The sequence below is a fragment of the Bufo bufo genome, chromosome 3 (genome assembly GCF_905171765.1).
Source record: "Bufo bufo chromosome 3, aBufBuf1.1, whole genome shotgun sequence".
Classification (NCBI taxonomy): domain Eukaryota; kingdom Metazoa; phylum Chordata; class Amphibia; order Anura; family Bufonidae; genus Bufo; species Bufo bufo.
In genome coordinates this window covers 95,934,120-95,951,664 of record NC_053391.1, presented here as the reverse complement: position 1 = coordinate 95,951,664, position 17,545 = coordinate 95,934,120, and the positions used below count along the sequence as shown (strand labels likewise).

The following is a 17,545-nucleotide window of genomic DNA, read 5'->3' as shown; positions in this document are numbered from 1 at the left end:
AAAATCAGCAGTGTGCCGTACAGTCAATCAACTAAAAGTCTGTGTAGACCTGGTCCAAGATGTAGCGTTGACAACATGATTACTGAACAAGATGAAAGAAAAGTGGGGTAGGCGGGAGTTAATATTACTTTTCTTTAAATATTTCCTTTTCGTGCTCTGTCCAGACATTCATGAACTGACGATCCTTGTAGACTTTCATTGGATCTTCCATCAGACCATTCATGTTGATGAACTTCACCCGTCGCTGCTCTGCATCAAACATCATGGGTGGTATAACGGAGAGCTGTCGCATTTGCTTTTCATTATTCTACAAAAGAAAACCAGTTAAAACATTTCACCTGGCCAACGTAAAGACAATACCTTACTTTAACCAAACCCATCACCATATTATATCATCTAAAAAATACACAAAAAAAGTACACATAAAACATTGGAAAAAAGATGAGAAAATTAATGACATTTAGCGTTTGTTTGTATTTCCAAGTCTGTGGGTTTTCTGTTCAGAATTCCGGCAACCTCGCAGACGAGCAGTTTGCAACTACAGTACGAGCGCTGCACGCACCTCAAAGGTGAGCAGGTGTCATTATAACTGCTACATCCCCATTTCCTTCAAAGGGAAGACTACTTCCTATTCACTTAAAACCGGAAGGAGCCGTCCCATTGAAGTGAATGGGGAAGGCTGAGAAGCAATTACACTTGCTCATGGCTGCAATGTTGATGGCAAACAGGTAAATGCGCTGCTTTTTCTTCAAACAGCTGATCGGCGGGGGTGCCAGGAATCGGCACCCTGCCAATCTGATACTGATGACCTATCGGAGGATAGGACATCAATATATTAAAAAAAGAAGACAACCCCTGTATCATATAGTCACTCACAGCTGCACTCTTAAATATTTTAGTTCTTTTAGGCACATAGCATCTTGCAGATGGTTTTACAACCACAAAACAAGAATCGTACCAAGATGAGCAGATAGAGCAGAACCTTATGCAATCTTTTGTTTTAGGTAATCATAGCTGGAATTCCTGCCACATATAACCCCTTTCCTGCAACATTTTTACAAGTTGCAACTGCTAATCATCATCCCCTTTAAAACCCTTTCCCATTGTAGCCAGGTTTCGTTTTTCACTGTCGACTTCTCATCTCACCTCCTAAGAAGCATAACGTTATTTCTCCATCTACATGGCCGTATGTTCTTTTTAAGGATGAATTGTATTTTCAAATGCACTATTTAATACACCATATAATGAATTCAGAAATGTTTTAATAAATTATTTTTGGGGTGGAATGGAAAAAAATAAAAAATCCCAATTTTAGTTTTTACAGCGTGTTTGAGTCTCCTTGTACCTGTCCGGTTTGCTCCTCCGCACTGTGCAACCTTCTTAGCATGGTGCTGAGTAACGTGAGCAACACAAGGCGCAGCAGCAACTCCTCTGCCAGCCGCACAAACCTTCGTGGTACACAGAGGTTTCAGTGTCCCCTTGCCTGGGCCAGCTGAACCCCGATCTCTGGGTACAGGGGAGCCAGATTGATGGAGGATGTGTCGCCACCAACACCGCAGCAGCACCTGGGAACCACGGAGCAACAGGAAGGAACGAAGCCCCAGCAAAAGGTTAGGCCTCTTTCACACAAGCGTGACTGATTTGGTCCGGATGCATTGAGTGAAACTCGCACCATTTTGCAAGCAAGTTCAGTCAGTCTTGTCTGCAACTGCATTCAGTTGTTTCCGCGCAAGTGCAATGCGTTTTGATGCGTTTTTCACGCGCCTGATAAAAAACAGAAGGTTTACAAACAACATTTCCTAGCAACCATCAGTGAAAAACGCATTGCATCCGCACTTGCTTGCAGATGCAATGCGTTCTTCACTGAAGCCCTATTCACTTCTATGGGGCGAGGGCTGCGTGAAAAACGCAGAATATAGAACATGCTTTGTTTTTAATGCAACGCTCATGTACACAGACCCATTGAAATGAATGGGTCAGGATTCAGTGTGGGTGCTATGTGTTCACGTCACACATTGCACTCGCTCGTGTGAAAGGGGCCTTAAAGTGAGGGAAGAGGTTTGACTTGTTTCAGTTAGCAAAGATCCAGAGATTCAGCACACACTACAGAATACCATAGCTCCAGTGCAGGGGGTCGCTGTTCACCTCAGTGAAGGTTGCTACCATGCACCACTACAATACGACAGCTACATATCAGCTAAGCTTTTTCCTTATGAGCAATCACAGGGAACCAGATGCCATCACAACAACACAGCCCCTCTACCCCGTAATCACTTAGATGCCGCGGTTAACGACAACCACTGTGTCTAAAGGGTTAAATGGCAGGCGCAGGGATTCTCTCTGATCCCAACCTTTGCAAGTGGGTGGCAGATGTAACAACTTTCTATGACTACACCCCCACCTCGTTATCACTTTCTGGACTTTTATGTATGTAGTTCAGCCTCCGGTCTGCTGCTGATCACACTACCTTGAATTTTAGATTTCACCCAGCTTTCTCTTAAAGGGGTCGTTCAAGTTATTTTTATTGATGACCTATCCTCAGCTGATCAGCTGTTTGAAGAGAATGTGCGTGCTGTGCAAGCGCTGCCTCCTCTTCATTGTTTACAGTGAGCAGGTAAACAATGAAGCGGAGGCCACGCGCCTTCTCTTCAAACAGCTGATTGGCGCTGGTGCTGGGTGTCAGATAGGCTAGGTCATCAAAACCCCTTTACACTGTTCAATAAAGTTCCTTCCTGACAATCGCCTGCTCGTCAGTGAAGGTGATCTCTGTATTTACACGCAGCGATCTCCTCCACAGTATGAGGAGCAATTGTTTGAGAGTGTAAAGGGACCTTTGGTCTATGCTATACAATGACGCCTGAGCATAGCAGAGCAAGTACAAGTATATAGTCTTCATTATAACTGCATGAGAGAAGCCGCCTACTCATGACCAGTTTGTGCCCCTAACAAGAATGAGACATTTCTATATTAAAAAAAAAAAAGAAGAAGAAGAAAAAAAAAAAAAAAAGGAAGATCTGCCTCAGTGTTATCTTAAGCCTTCCAGAACTGAGTTATTTGGTATCTTAAAAGCTCTGCTGGAATTATCTGTTCTGAGGCTATCTTCAGGAATTATACAGCATGAATATAACACTGTATGCATACTGCTTACGGGGTAACTCCTTCACAGTGTTCGGAAACTGGGAAGAAAAATACTCGGATTGCCTCATTTATTAAGATTTCTGATTATAAAGAATCATGGAAACACCAGGTCCAACCGAGAACTAAACCTATGCCATTTATGCACACATCACTGCTGAGGCCAGCGATTGGCTGCAGTGTTTGAGCGACCACAGATGGTACGTCATCATTTCTGTTCTGCCAGGGATGAGCACAACAGTGCTGAAATTGAGGACTTGCAAAAGGTTAGCAGGCTTTCTCCCCCCCCCCCCCCCCCCTTTATTTAAACTCTTTCATGTCTGCCACTAATTTGTTACTGAGGTTGGACAACCCCTTTAGAATACATCTGGAAGAATGGCCAAGAAAAAAAGTGCATGAATAACCATTGAGCACTACCGTTGTTGGCCTGTTGTGGTGCACAAATGCAAATAATAAAGCTGGACAAGAGATCTTCATTAAAAGTAATGTGCTGCAATACTCTGCTGGCACATCAACAGAAGGATTTCAGGTTCCTGCAGCGATGGCACGGTGTGAAGGTTTAGAACTTAGCTTATCATGTCCTGATGTTATAACATTTAGAAACTAACTCACCTCCTGCTCAGAAAGGCCATCAATGATTTCAGAGATCTCATGTTCGCTTCTAGCAATGGTTGCAGACAGTCCACCTCCCCTCTGACCAACCCTTAAAAACACAGAATATGGAAGTCAATAATACTGTACACAGGGAAAGACTAATGATTAGATCTACCCCCTTCATACATGAACAAGTCTAGAATCAGCAGGAACAAGGAGTGTAGCATGCCATGCTCATGGAAGCATGGCTAGTTAGCTAAAAGCAGCACACTTTTTTGCTTTGGTGATAGGTACTCTAAGGCCTCATGCACACGACCGTTGTTGTGTTCCGTTCCGCAAAATGGGGTTCCGTTGCTCCGTGATCTGTTTCCGTGTGTCTTCCTTTATTTTTGGAGGATCACCAGACATGAAGGAAAGTAAAAAAAAAAAATCTAAGACAGGTTTGCCATGCAAATGAGAGGAAAAAAAACGGACGCGAATGACAATCTTGTGTGCCTCAGTGTTTTTAGCGGTCCCATTGACTTGAATGGGTCCGCGAACCGTTTTTCGCGGAAATAATAGGACAGGTTATATTTTGACAGACTGGAACCACGGATGCCAAACGGTACATTAGCCGAGTTTTCAACGGACCCATTGAAAGTCAATGGGTCCGCAGAAAATCACGAAAAACAGCACAACGGACACGGAATAAAACAACGGTCGTGTGCATGAGGCCTAAGTCAATAACTCAAAATAAACCAACATAACTAATCAATGATTTGGAAAGTAATGGAAGACTGTTGAACAAAAGGTACCGGTATACAAAAAAGGAGACTTTTGTATTACTTACCAGTAAAGTCTCTTTCTCGCTCTTCCTTGGGGGACACAGGAAACCATGGGTATAGCTCTGCTCCCTAGGAGGCGTGACACTAAGTGAAAGCTGTAAGCCCCTCCTCCATCAGCTATACCCTTCAGCCTGGAGAAGAGACTGCCAGTTGCGTGTCCAAGTAGTGAAAGATAACCACCAACCGGAAAAAGAACCGTCAAGCCCCAACGGGGGCAACCAAGCCGGAACCACAACTGTAAACCCAAATGAAGGGCGGGTGCTGTGTCCCCCAAGGAAGAGCGAGAAAGAGACTTTACTGGTAAGTAATACAAAAGTCTCCTTTTCTCGCCCATATTCCTTGGGGGACACAGGAAACCATGGGACGTTCCAGAGCAGTCCCAGAAGGGAGGGACCAGAACAAACTAGACCAACACCGGAGGCATCAATCAACTGCCGCCTGCAACACCAGACGGCCTAAAGCAGCGTCAGCCGACGCATGAGTATGCACCCTGTAGAACTTGGTGAAGGTGTGCAAGGAGGACCAAGTGGCCGCCTTGCAAATCTGCTCCGTAGAAGCCCGATTTCTCTGAGCCCAGGAAGCCCCGACCGCTCTAGTGGAATGAGCGGTAACACCGAGGGGCGGAACCTTGCCCTTGGCGAGATAAGCCTCAGTAACAGCCATCTTGACAAAACGGGCGATAGCGACTTTGGATGCCGCCAACCCTCTGCGCGACCCCTCCGGAACCACAAAGAGCGAGTCAGTACGCCTGAAAGAGCCGGTTACCTCCAGGTAAGCCTTGAGCGCCCTGACAACGTCCAGGCGATGAAGTTCCCTCTCCCTAGGGTGGGAAGGGGAAGGACACAAAGAGGGGAGAACGATGTCCTCGTTCAGATGAAAGGCGGAGACCACCTTAGGAAGGAAGGAAGGGACCGGACGAAGAACTACCTTGTCCTGGTGGAACACTAGGAAAGGTTCCAGACAGGAGAGTGCAGCCAATTCGGACACCCTCCGAAGAGAGGTGACTGCTACAAGGAAAATAACCTTGCAGGACAGAAGTCGCAAGGAAACCGTCCGCAGAGGCTCGAAAGGAGAAGCCTGGAGCGCTGAGAGAACCAGGTTCAGGTCCCAGGGCGGTACCGGAGGCCGGTACGGGGGAACCGCGTGAGCCACGCCCTGAAGGAAGGTCTTGACAGGACCAAGGGGGGCCAGTGGGCGCTGAAACAAAATGGACAGCGCAGACACCTGACCCTTCAAAGAACTAAGACCCAGACCTTGGGCAAGTCCGCTCTGCAGGAAGGACAAAACGGTGGGGAGAGAAAAGCGGAGCGGAGGAATCCCTAGATCGGCACAGAACCCCAAATAGGTCCTCCAGGTCCTATAATAGATCCTAGAAGAGGACGGCTTACGGGCGCGGATCATGGTGCGGACGACGTCCGCAGAAAAACCCCTACGTGTCAGGACGGTGGTCTCAACAACCACGCCGTCAAACGTAGGGACCTTAAACGCGGGTGGAAGATCGGTCCCTGAGAGAGAAGATCTTCCCTGGCGGGCAGCGGCCAGGGCGCGTCTGCCAGGAGCAGCATGAGGTCGGCATACCAAGACCGGCGGGGCCAGTCCGGAGCGACCAGAATCACCGAGACGCCTTCCGCCGCGATCTTCCGAAGGACCTTGGGCAGGAGTGGGATGGGAGGGAATATGTATGGACGCGCGAAGCCTCGCCAAGGAAGAACGAGGGCGTCGGCTCCGCAAGCTCCCGGATCCCTGGCCCTGGACAGATAGGCGGGGACCTTGTGATTGAACTTGGAGGCCATGAGGTCCACGTCCGGTATGCCCCAACGAAGGCAAATGGCCTCGAATACCTCCGGGTGAAGAGACCACTCGCCGGGGTCGACAGTGGTGCGACTGAGGAAGTCCGCCGCCCAATTGTCCACCCCTGGAATAAAAATTGCCGATAGGGCCGGGACGTGGGCTTCCGCCCAACGGAGAATGCTGGAGACCTCCCTGATTGCAGCAGCGCTGCGAGTGCCCCCCTGGTGGTTTATGTACGCCACAGCCGTGGCGTTGTCCGATTGTACACGAACTGGATGACCCTTCAACAGATGAGTCCAGTGTCGTAGAGACAAAAGGGCCGCTCTCAGCTCCAGGACATTGATCGAGAGTTTGGACTCCAATGGAGACCAAATGCCCTGGACGGATCGGGGAGGAAACACGCCTCCCCAGCCCAAGAGACTGGCATCGGTTGTAACCACCAACCAGTTGAGTGGCAGAAAAGACCTGCCCAGAAGAGGGGACTGTAACCACCAGCGGAGAGATGACCTCACCGGAGGCGATAGATGGAAGGGATGATCCAGAGACTGCGGCGATTTGTCCCAGGAGGAGAGGATCGCCCGTTGGAGAGGGCGGGAGTGAAACTGCGCAAACGGGATCGCCTCGAAGCAGGCAACCATCTGCCCCAAGACCCGCATGCAGAAGCGGAAGGACGGTCGACGGTGGAGAAGGAGACCCCGAACCGCCCCACGGAGGATCAGACGTTTTTCCGAGGGAAGACGTACTTCCGCCGCTCCCGTGTCTAAAAGCATTCCCAGGAAGACCAGTTGTCTGGAGGGGGGAAGGGAGGACTTGGGGAAGTTGATGACCCAACCGAACCTCGTCAGAGTCTCTAGAGTGAGATCCACGCTGGCAACCGCTTGAGAAAGGGACGGAGCCTTGATGAGGATATCGTCCAAGTACGGTAGCAGAAAAACACCCCTGGAACGGAGTAAGGCCAAAACCGGGGCCAGGACCTTGGTGAACACCCGGGGGGCTGTTGCCAGCCCAAAGGGAAGGGCGACAAACTGGAAGTGGAGGTCCCCCACGGCGAACCGGAGGAAGCGATGGTGACACCGGGCTACCGGAACATGGAGGTAGGCATCCTGTATATCGATGGAAGACATGAAATCTCCCTGCTCCAGGGAAGCCACCGCGGAACGGAGGGACTCCATCCGAAACCGTCGAAGGAGGAGAAAACGGTTGAGCTTTTTGAGGTCCAAAATGGGCCGCATGGAACCTCCCTTCTTGGGAACTACAAAGAGGTTCGAGTAGAACCCTTGGAACCTTTCCTCTAGAGGAACGGGGGTAATCACCCCCCTGTCCAGTAAGGCTTGAACGGCCGCGGAGAACGCAACCGCGCGTTTCGGGTCCCGTGGCAGGCGGGAGCGAAAGAACCGATCTGGAGGGAAGGATGCAAATTCGATTTTGTATCCGGAGCACACAATTTCGAGGGCCCAGGCGTCGGAGACGTGAGCCAACCAGACGTCCCTGAAAAGGAGGAGCCGGCCCCCCACCCGGGTGGGTGGGGGCGCGCCTTCAGGCAGAGGATTGCTTTGCTGCGGGTGTGCGGGCAGCCTGCGGCTTGCGCCAGGAGGGCTGCGCCCGAAAAAAAAAAACGGCTTCCTATGCTTATCCTGGGGAGGAGCCGAAGCGGCAGCTGTGGTGGGAGCCCCAGAGGCCCTGCGGGAGGACCGAAAACGAGACGCACCAGGGCGTCCGCGGGGGGCGCCCCTGGCTTGGGGTTGAGGAAGATGGGTGCTTTTACCACCCGTGGCCTCCGAAATAAGTTCGTCTAGGCGGACCCCGAAAAGGCGGGAACCCGCAAACGGTAGCCCCGCCAAGGAACGTTTGGAGGCAGCGTCCGCTTTCCAAACCTTCAGCCAGAGCTCCCTCCTGACGGAAACTGCCAGGGCGGAGGAGCGTGCAATAAGGGCTCCCGCATCAAGGGAGGCCTCACAAACAAAATTCCCGGCCCGAACAATAAGCTGGGCCAAGGAACGCAGGTCCTGGATAGGGACGTCCGAGTCCAACTCCTGTTCCAGCTGCGCACCCCAAGCAGAGATTGCTTTCCCTGCCCAAGCAGAGGCAAAAACCGGTCTGAGAGCAGAACCGGAGGCAGCAAAAATGCCCTTAGAAAGGGTCTCCATGCGACGGTCCTCCGCTGACTGAAGAGAGGACCCGTCGGGAACAGGGATGGCCGTGTTCTTCGACAGCCGGGCCACAGGGGGGTCCACCTTGGGTGGGGAAGACCATGTGGCCACGACATCTGCTGGAAAAGGATAGCAAATGTCCAGCTTCTTGGGGTTGACAAAACGGGCGTCCGGTCGAGCCCAAGCCTTAGACACCACAGAGGAGAAATCAGAGTGGATTGGGAAGACTTTTGAGACCTGCCTGGGTCTGATAAATGAGACGCTAGCTGCGTCCGAGCTAGGGGGATCATCCTGCACCTTAAAGGTGTCACGAATATCAGAGATGAGTTGACCCATCGCTGAGGCTAGCTTGGACGGCAGGGCCGAGTCCATTTCCAAATCTGAAACCGCCAATTCACCTTCAGAGAGCGAATCCTTTGGGGAGGAGAGGCTCGTCTGGGTGCGCACGCGTGGCGGGGAGAGGGAGGCATCCGAGGAGGAGGCTCGCTCTACTCTAATACGCTTCTGAGAGTGCCTAGCTCGGGAGGGGTCACTAAAGGAGAGTGAACCCGCTGCAGCGGCAGAAGCGGTGGACCCGGAGGGCGCGACAGTAAGAGTGGCGTCCTGCGGGGTAGGCGGCCTGTCTATTAGGCGGCCCACGACATGAGTGAGGCTTTCCACGGCCTGGGACAGGGATCTAGCCCAGTCAGGCGGGTCAGAGGCAGCAGGGAGCGACACAGCGGGCGACTGAGGCTGCGGTGGAGCCCGACATGCAGTACAGTGCGGATCAGACTGCCCCCGGGGAAAGGGTTCCCTACAAGCAGTACAGGCATGGTACCAAGGCTTGGCGGCTGCAGAAGGGTCTGACATGGTGGAACAAAGATGTTGCACTTAAAGTGGGAGACCCCAAGGAAAGAAACGGGGATAACACCCAAGCGACAGTACTGTGGCACGGAGGGGGTTAAAAGTCCTACCAGACCCGGATGATGCAAGCGGCAGCGGTAAGGGGGAACAGACTGAGGAGGCTGTGGAGGAGAGGCAGCAGCACCGGCTTCGGATCGCACTGCAGAGAGGATTCCACGCAGCACTGTGCGATGAACCCGGAAGTAGCGGAGCGCATGTAGGAAGCTCCGCCCCCTCCCTGCCGCTCTGAAGCAGAGCCGCGCGCGCGCGGCAAAATGAACTTAACCCCCAAGGATAATGAAGTGCCGGCCTGAAATGGCGCCGTTCACGCCAAGAAAGCGGCCCCCTCCGCGCCTGGATGTGGCAGAAGGCAGCGTCCCTGCCAAGGACTTGCCCAGATAAACCCCCCTGCCCGGTAACGGTCCGATATCGGGGGGGGGGAGGGGTGGGCGCACGATGTAGCAGTGGCCATGTAGTAACAGTGGCCATGGGAGCCCAGGAGGCCTGTAGCAGCGGTGGGAGGGAGGAAGGGGAGGCTGGAGCAGCCTGTCTCACCATACGCTGTCTTCACCCTCAATCCATCCAGCGGGGTCGCCCCTTTTAGCTCCTGGCACCGCAGTGGCAGGAAGCCGGGGGAGGGACTTGGCGTGCGGGCGACCCTGAGCTGGCGGGACGCAGGGGAGCGAGGCTGCCCTGGTCCACCTTGTCTTCTGTGGGGGAGGCGGCAGTGCGGAATTACCGGCACTGGCGCAACTCAACCCCGGGAGAAACAGAGGGGTCTAATGCGCCTCTGTTGTCCCTGTAAGTAGAAAAAAACCGAATTAAAAACAACAAATAACGTAAAAATAAAAAATCATAGGAAAACAACCCTGCATAAGCAGGGGGTGTCTTGCCTCCTTGGACACTAAGCAAAAAACTGGCAGTCTCTTCTCCAGGCTGAAGGGTATAGCTGATGGAGGAGGGGCTTACAGCTTTCACTTAGTGTCACGCCTCCTAGGGAGCAGAGCTATACCCATGGTTTCCTGTGTCCCCCAAGGAATATGGGCGAGAAAGAAAATTTATCATCAGCTTTGTGCTATTTTTCTAACAAAAAGTTGCAAATTTATTTGCTCTCTGGACTTATAGATTTTAATTTCAGCATTTCATTTCAAATGCATGAAACACCGGTTTTATTACATTTCTCCAAAAAGGTACAACTGATCAATTACAAATAAAAGCAGCTCCCCCAAACAATGATCTAACCTATGACTACACATCCCCCAGCAATGTGCTATGCAGCACCGCATCGAATGAAAATAAGAGACCAAGAACTATATCGCCCAAAAAAAGTCCTCCAAATGGGGAATCGGAAGAGAACTTACCTCTGAAACCTCTCTTGCTGCTCACGCTGTTTGCGGATTTCTGGGAACTGCTTCTCGTAGTACTCTCGGGTTTTGCTCTCCTTAGCTTTTCTTCTTGGGTTATTTTCTATCCTGTCTACTTTTTTTTCCCAGGCCTCCATCAGCTGATCATAACGCTGGCAAATGTTCTGTTCCTGAAGAGAGAAAAGAAACCACATCATGTACTTCAATAAGCGGGGATAACCAAAAACCGTGCCACTTCAAGTTATATAAGGGACTGATAAACAGTAATAAAAAGATTCCATATCTACAGAAAAGACACTGAAATCCAGATTTAAAAAAAAAGAAAAAAAAGAAAAGAAAAACATTTAGATGAGGGCACGGAGCAAACAGAATCACCTGCAATCTGTGGTATAATCACACCACCGCAATGACTGTGACTAATGGCATAAAAGGGGTTATCCACTCTTCCTGGGCCACGGGCATCACTGTACATTGGTCACATGGCCTAGTGGCAGCTCAGCCCAATTCAAGTCAATAGGGCTGAGCTGCAATGCCAAGCACAGCCACTACATGATGTATGGCACCGTCCTTGGAAAGCTGCTGCGAGCTGCTGATCAATGGGGATGCCGGGACTTGGACCCCTGCCATTGTGATAATGATGACCAATCCGGAGAATAAATTATCATTATCTTTTGCAGGATAACCCCTTTAAAAATGAATGACAGGTTTTTACAGTTTTTTCTCATACGTAAACTGTGAAGTAGGCCGTGAGTAGCGAGGAACAGTTTATTTGCCTTCTGTCTGGGGGGTGCCCCCATTCATGCACACAGTAGTATCAATACCTACCCTTTGCTTTCTAGCATGGTTTCTTCTCTTGAAAAACAAAATGAGCTTCTTCCTCATCACCTGATTTCTGTAACAAAAACATTTAGAACAATTACAAAAAAAAAAAAAATAGGCTCACAGAAACCAGACCATCGCAGACCTGAAGAAGATAGCGGAGCTCCAGATGCTTCAGACTACAAGGCCACGACTATGCTGCGTCTATAAAAAACTTAGCGGTGTAGAACTATGGGCACCTGTTTATCAAAAGGAGCCTCTTATCACTGACTGCCTAGTGAAATAGAATAGTGCAGGGTGCACAGTACCTAACAACGTCAATACACTGGTATTTTTCCAGGGTCCAAAGATCCTCGGTTGCCAACATCTGTCTCATACAGAAAGAATTAAATACATGCCTTATTCTTAATTAAAGGGGATCTCCAGGCTACAGATATTGATGACCTATCCTAAGGATACATCATCAATATCAGATCCGTGTGGGTCCAACACCTCCAACCATTAGCTCTTTCGGACCTCTGTGGCGCTGGAAGGTATACAGTGTGCGGAGCTGGAGGCAGACAGCAGAAGCACAAAACAGCTGATCTGTATCGGACCCCCACTGATCTAAAGCTGATGACTAGCCTAAGGAGAACCTATGTAAATGAAACCTTCAACATAAGGACATGTAGCTAGATATAGTTTAACCTCATCGATCGCTGACAGTCTGGGAGCTGTAAAACACGTACATGTAAATGACACAGGGTTCATTTACATTGTTTGCAGTGTCCGTTTCCCCCCCCCCCCCCCCCCCAAACAGTAATTTTTATTGGTTTTTGATACATTTTAAAGTTAGTTATTTTCATTCATGCGAAAAATATATATTAATAAACATAACTTTTACATCAGTTTCATTGGTTTGTTAGTTATGAATTTAAATTATTAATAGATAATAAAAGGGGTTGGACATGCAGATATGTTAGTGAAATTGGTTTTGAATATATAAATATACATATAAATGTAAAATAAACAGGTACTTAAACATTATCATAACTATGTAGCATTTTGAGTATGTGTGCGCATATGTGTGCGTGTCCACATCCACTCACACACGCATCTATATATTATAATTATATAAACCATATAAACATTTATGTACATGCGTGTGTGTCCATGCCTTTACATACATGATATATCGTCCTGATCATACATATATTTACATATCAAATATATATATACATATATACACACACACACACATTTGCAGTACCATATATATATATATATATATATATATATATATATATATATATATATATATATGTAGTGCGGGTTCCATAGAGACCAATATTTTTTTATTTTACTCAAGGATAGTGAATATGATACGTATTTAACTTCCATGTTGTATGCGTGTGAGACCGATGTCCATACTTTTGTGATGGTAGGAATTTCTGGGCTTTTCCATTTTTGTGCTATGAGGCTTCTTGCGGCTAGTATTATATGGGATCCCACTGTTTTAGTATGTCGTGGGATAGGTTGATTTCGTAGGAAACATAAGGCAAAGTCTGTAGATGGTTGAATATTTGTATGTAGCATTCTGTTTAGCTTTTCAAATACCATTTTCCAAAAGGTCTGAATTTTTGGACATGTCCACCATAGATGTAGATAGGTTCCTGGGGCTCCACAATTCTTCCAGCACAGATCAGATAAGTCCGTTTTTCATATGAGGGGGAAGCACCCAGTGCATACAAGTGTATCCATGGGCCAGCATTTACCTAACAGAGGTCCTTTTAGCCCCTCTGTTCAGGTAGTAGACGTTGGTTCACCTTTTTTTTTTTGCACTGTATAGAACAGTGCAGTAAACTGTAGGCAGAGGCTGTAAAAAAACATGTCTTGCAGAATAAGACTTTAGCACAGGAATCTATGGGCAATGTATGTGCGTGTGTGTCTATATGGTGGCATTTGTTGGAGACACAAGTCAAGGGATCTCGGAATTGTCCAGGAAAGCAGCTTGAAGATGCTAAGGTGCACATAAGCCCGTTTTGCATAAAAAAACTTTTTTTCTACTAAACACAGCAAAGGATTGCAGGGGGGAAAAAAAGATACGAATCAGTAGGGTCTGCCTTCGTAAGCATGATGGCTGGTTTAAAAGGGTTGACCCTTCAGACAGATGCCCTTCAAAAGGGGTTATCTAAGACCTATAATGCCCCCCAAAATACCTAGGCCCCTCACACAGATTGTACTTGCCTCGCTCCCCAACATCCGCATCGCTTATCATTCCGGCACAGCCACTGCTGCATCTCCCAGTTGCACGGATGAAAACATGGGGCGGGGTAGCCAATAGCAGGCCACGCTAGGGACAAGCCTCTCTAGCGTCAGCAGTTATGCTAGGGAGGCTTGTTCCCGCTGTGGCCCGCTATTCGCTGACCTGCCACCCTGACCCCCCCCATCCCCCCCCCCCCAAAAAATAAAATAAATAAATTAAAAAAAAAAATCGCCAAATGTTTCCATCTGCGCAATGGGGAGAAGCAGCGACGGCCGTGTTGGCATTAGAATTGATGCAGGTGATTGGAGCGAAGTATGTACAATCTGTTTGAGGGGCCCGGGCATTATAGGTCTTGGAAACCAGTTTAATATAGAAGCAGATGATGGTAACCAAGAGGTGATCAGATGAGGTTAAAATCTGCAGGAGAGGTCATTATATGTTGGGCCATGATGACCGTAATGAGTGCATAAAGGGGGGGGAACAATGAGTACAGCCGTAATGAGGATCTGCATTGCAGTCATTTGGCTGAGGACTGAGCACAGTAGCGTGTGTTTCACAGTACATGCGAGGAGCTGCCTTTCAAAACCCTCTCTACATCTTAAAGGGGTTATCCGAGTTATGGGGGGGGGGGGGAACTTGCATTAAAAAAAAAATAATAATAATTACATGATCATCTCCTAGCTCACACAGGCAGAAGATCTTCTGTCACATTGCAGATACACAGATATATATGTCTCTAAGCTATATGACACCTACTGTAGGTGTCATATAGCTTAGACCCATATAGCTGTCATATAGCTTAGACCCATATAGCTGTCATATAGCTTAGACCCATATAGCTGTCATATAGCATAGACCCATATAGCTGTCATATAGCATAGACCCATATAGCTGTCATATAGCATAGACCCATATAGCTGTCATATAGCATAGACCCATATAGCTGTCATATAGCATAGACCCATATAGCTGTCATATAGCATAGACCCATATAGCTGTCATATAGCATAGACCCATATAGCTGTCATATAGCATAGACCCATATAGCTGTCATATAGCATAGACCCATATAGCTGTCATATAGCATAGACCCATATAGCTGTCATATAGCATAGACCCATATAGCTGTCATATAGCATAGACCCATATAGCTGTCATATAGCATAGACCCATATAGCTGTCATATAGCATAGACCCATATAGCTGTCATATAGCATAGACCCATATAGCTGTCATATAGCATAGACCCATATAGCTGTCATATAGCATAGACCCATATAGCTGTCATATAGCATAGACCCATATAGCTGTCATATAGCATAGACCCATATAGCTGTCATATAGCATAGACCCATATAGCTGTCATATAGCATAGACCCATATAGCTGTCATATAGCATAGACCCATATAGCTGTCATATAGCATAGACCCATATAGCTGTCATATAGCATAGACCCATATAGCTGTCATATAGCATAGACCCATATAGCTTAGACCCATATAGCTGTCATATAGCATAGACCCATATAGCTGTCATATAGCATAGACCCATATAGCTGTCATATAGCATAGACCCATATAGCTGTCATATAGCATAGACCCATATAGCTTAGACCCATATAGCTGTCATATAGCTTAGACCCATATAGCTGTCATATAGCTTAGACCCATATAGCTGTCATATAGCTTAGACCCATATAGCTTAGACCCATATAGCTTAGACCCATATAGCTTAGACCCATATAGCTTAGACCCATATAGCTTAGACCCATATAGCTTAGACCCATATAGCTTAGACCCATATAGCTTAGACCCATATAGCTTAGACCCATATAGCTGTCATATAGCTTAGACCCATATAGCTGTCATATAGCTTAGACCCATATAGCTTAGACCCATATAGCTTAGACCCATATAGCTTAGACCCATATAGCTTAGACCCATATAGCTTAGACCCATATAGCTTAGACCCATATAGCTTAGACCCATATAGCTTAGACCCATATAGCTTAGACCCATATAGCTTAGACACATATAGCTGTCATATAGCTTAGACACATATAGCGGTGATATAGCTTAGATACATATAGCTGTCATATAGCTTAGATAGGATCACAGGGAGGGAGTGGGCCTCACAGGAGCCGCAGCAGCCAGAGGAGAGAGAGGGGGGTGGGCACATTTTCTGCGCACCGCTTTGGGATCTGTAAAAATATTCAAACATCTACAGCAAAAGAAAAGAAAGTCCAGTCTTGTCTTGTATTAAAAGACACAAGGTACGCCAGATTTTAAAGTGGGTCTATCCATCTATCGACCCCGGCATCAAAACGGACTGTTTCATTGTTATTTTCACTTTAAAGCTGATCGGAGGTGAGACCGCATGTGCTGATGATACGTGGGACGCCACGTTAAGCATAGAAAGACGAACACCCCATTGCTGCTAAACAGTGAGTAACTTGATGCAATAAATCACAGCAAAGCTGTAACTGTTCAATTAAAGGTCAAAGCGGGGAGAAACCATATACCGCAAATCAAGAAGCTGCTATATTTATTGAGCAATCACTGAAATAGTGGAACCTTTTATACTAAATAAACCGCAGATTATCAAAGAGACCGCACTCGCCAATTGTTTGAAACCCAAAAACTTTGAACCAGACATTGAATTTTAGATAGAAATTTGTAAACCCTTAGTGTGGTTTTATGTGATATATTTTAACCAGTGTATTTTATGTTATTTTAGTACGATTAATCAGGTACCTGATTCGTTATATTAAATAGATAATAAAGAAAAAAATTTTTATACATTGGCTGGTGTTTTATGTGTATCCGGATGTAGGTGTGCCCCCTTATCCATTCGGAATATTTAATTCTCCTAAAGGTTGGGGTTACCTTTTTTAAGGGGAGCACCCATTCCCTGCAATTTGGAGCGTGAGCCATTCCAATATATCCAAATTAGACACATATAGCTGTGATATAGCTTAGACACATATAGCTGTCATATAGCTTAGATAGGATCACAGGGAGGGAGTGGGCCTCACAGGAGCCGCAGCAGCCAGAGGGGAGAGAGGGGGGTGGGCACACAGGCTGTGACGTTTCGTGTACAGAGCTGGGACACTCCCTAAGGCAGGGGGAGATGTCACTACCGGAGCCTGGTGGCTGATGTCAGGGGTCACCTGACCCACATTGGCCGTGCAGAAACACGGCAGAATAAATAACGTGAGAAAATTACAAATGTATTTTTAATAATCTTATAAGCCACCATAACATATATAGATATAACTTGTATAACCCCTTTAAAACACTTGCCAGGGTTAGGCTACTTTCACACATGCGTTTAGGTGCGGATACGTCTGGTATCTGCACAGACGGATCCGCACCTATAATGCAAACGCTTGTATCCGTTCAGAACGGATCCGTTTGCATTACCATGAATAAAAAAAAAAATACAAAATTTTCATGATAATGCAAACGGATCCGTTTTGACTTACACTGAAAGTCAACGGGAGGCGGATCCGTTTTCTATTGTGTCAGTGAAAACGTATCTGTCCCCATTGTCTTACATTGTAAGTCAGGACGGATCCGTTTGGCTCAGTTTCGTCAGACGGACGTCAAAACGCTGCAAACAGCGTTTTGGTGTCAGCCTCCAGAGCGGAATGGAGGCTGAACGGAGGCAAACTGATGCATTCTGAACGGATCCTTATCCATTTAGAATGCATTGGGGCTGAACTGATCCGTTTGGACCGC

At 47.6% G+C, this 17,545-nt stretch overlaps 1 protein-coding gene across 9 annotated transcripts in view; it reads right to left on the bottom strand.

The window, feature by feature from the left end:
• NCOR1 (nuclear receptor corepressor 1) overlaps window positions 1–17,545 on the bottom strand; it is a 206,427-nt gene that overhangs the window by 99,610 nt on the left and 89,272 nt on the right. For 8 of the 9 annotated variants that reach the window (XM_040423363.1, XM_040423371.1, XM_040423365.1 and 5 more), the window contains exons 9-12: window positions 11,566–11,632; window positions 10,738–10,910; window positions 3,748–3,838; window positions 129–307 (exon numbers count right to left, since the gene is read on the bottom strand). In XM_040423363.1, the coding sequence (XP_040279297.1) occupies window positions 129–307; window positions 3,748–3,838; window positions 10,738–10,910; window positions 11,566–11,632 (510 nt within the window). Of the gene's footprint in view, window positions 1–128; window positions 308–3,285; window positions 3,428–3,747; window positions 3,839–10,737; window positions 10,911–11,565; window positions 11,633–17,545 lie in introns of those variants that run through there. The other variant, XM_040423372.1, reaches the window with a different exon arrangement.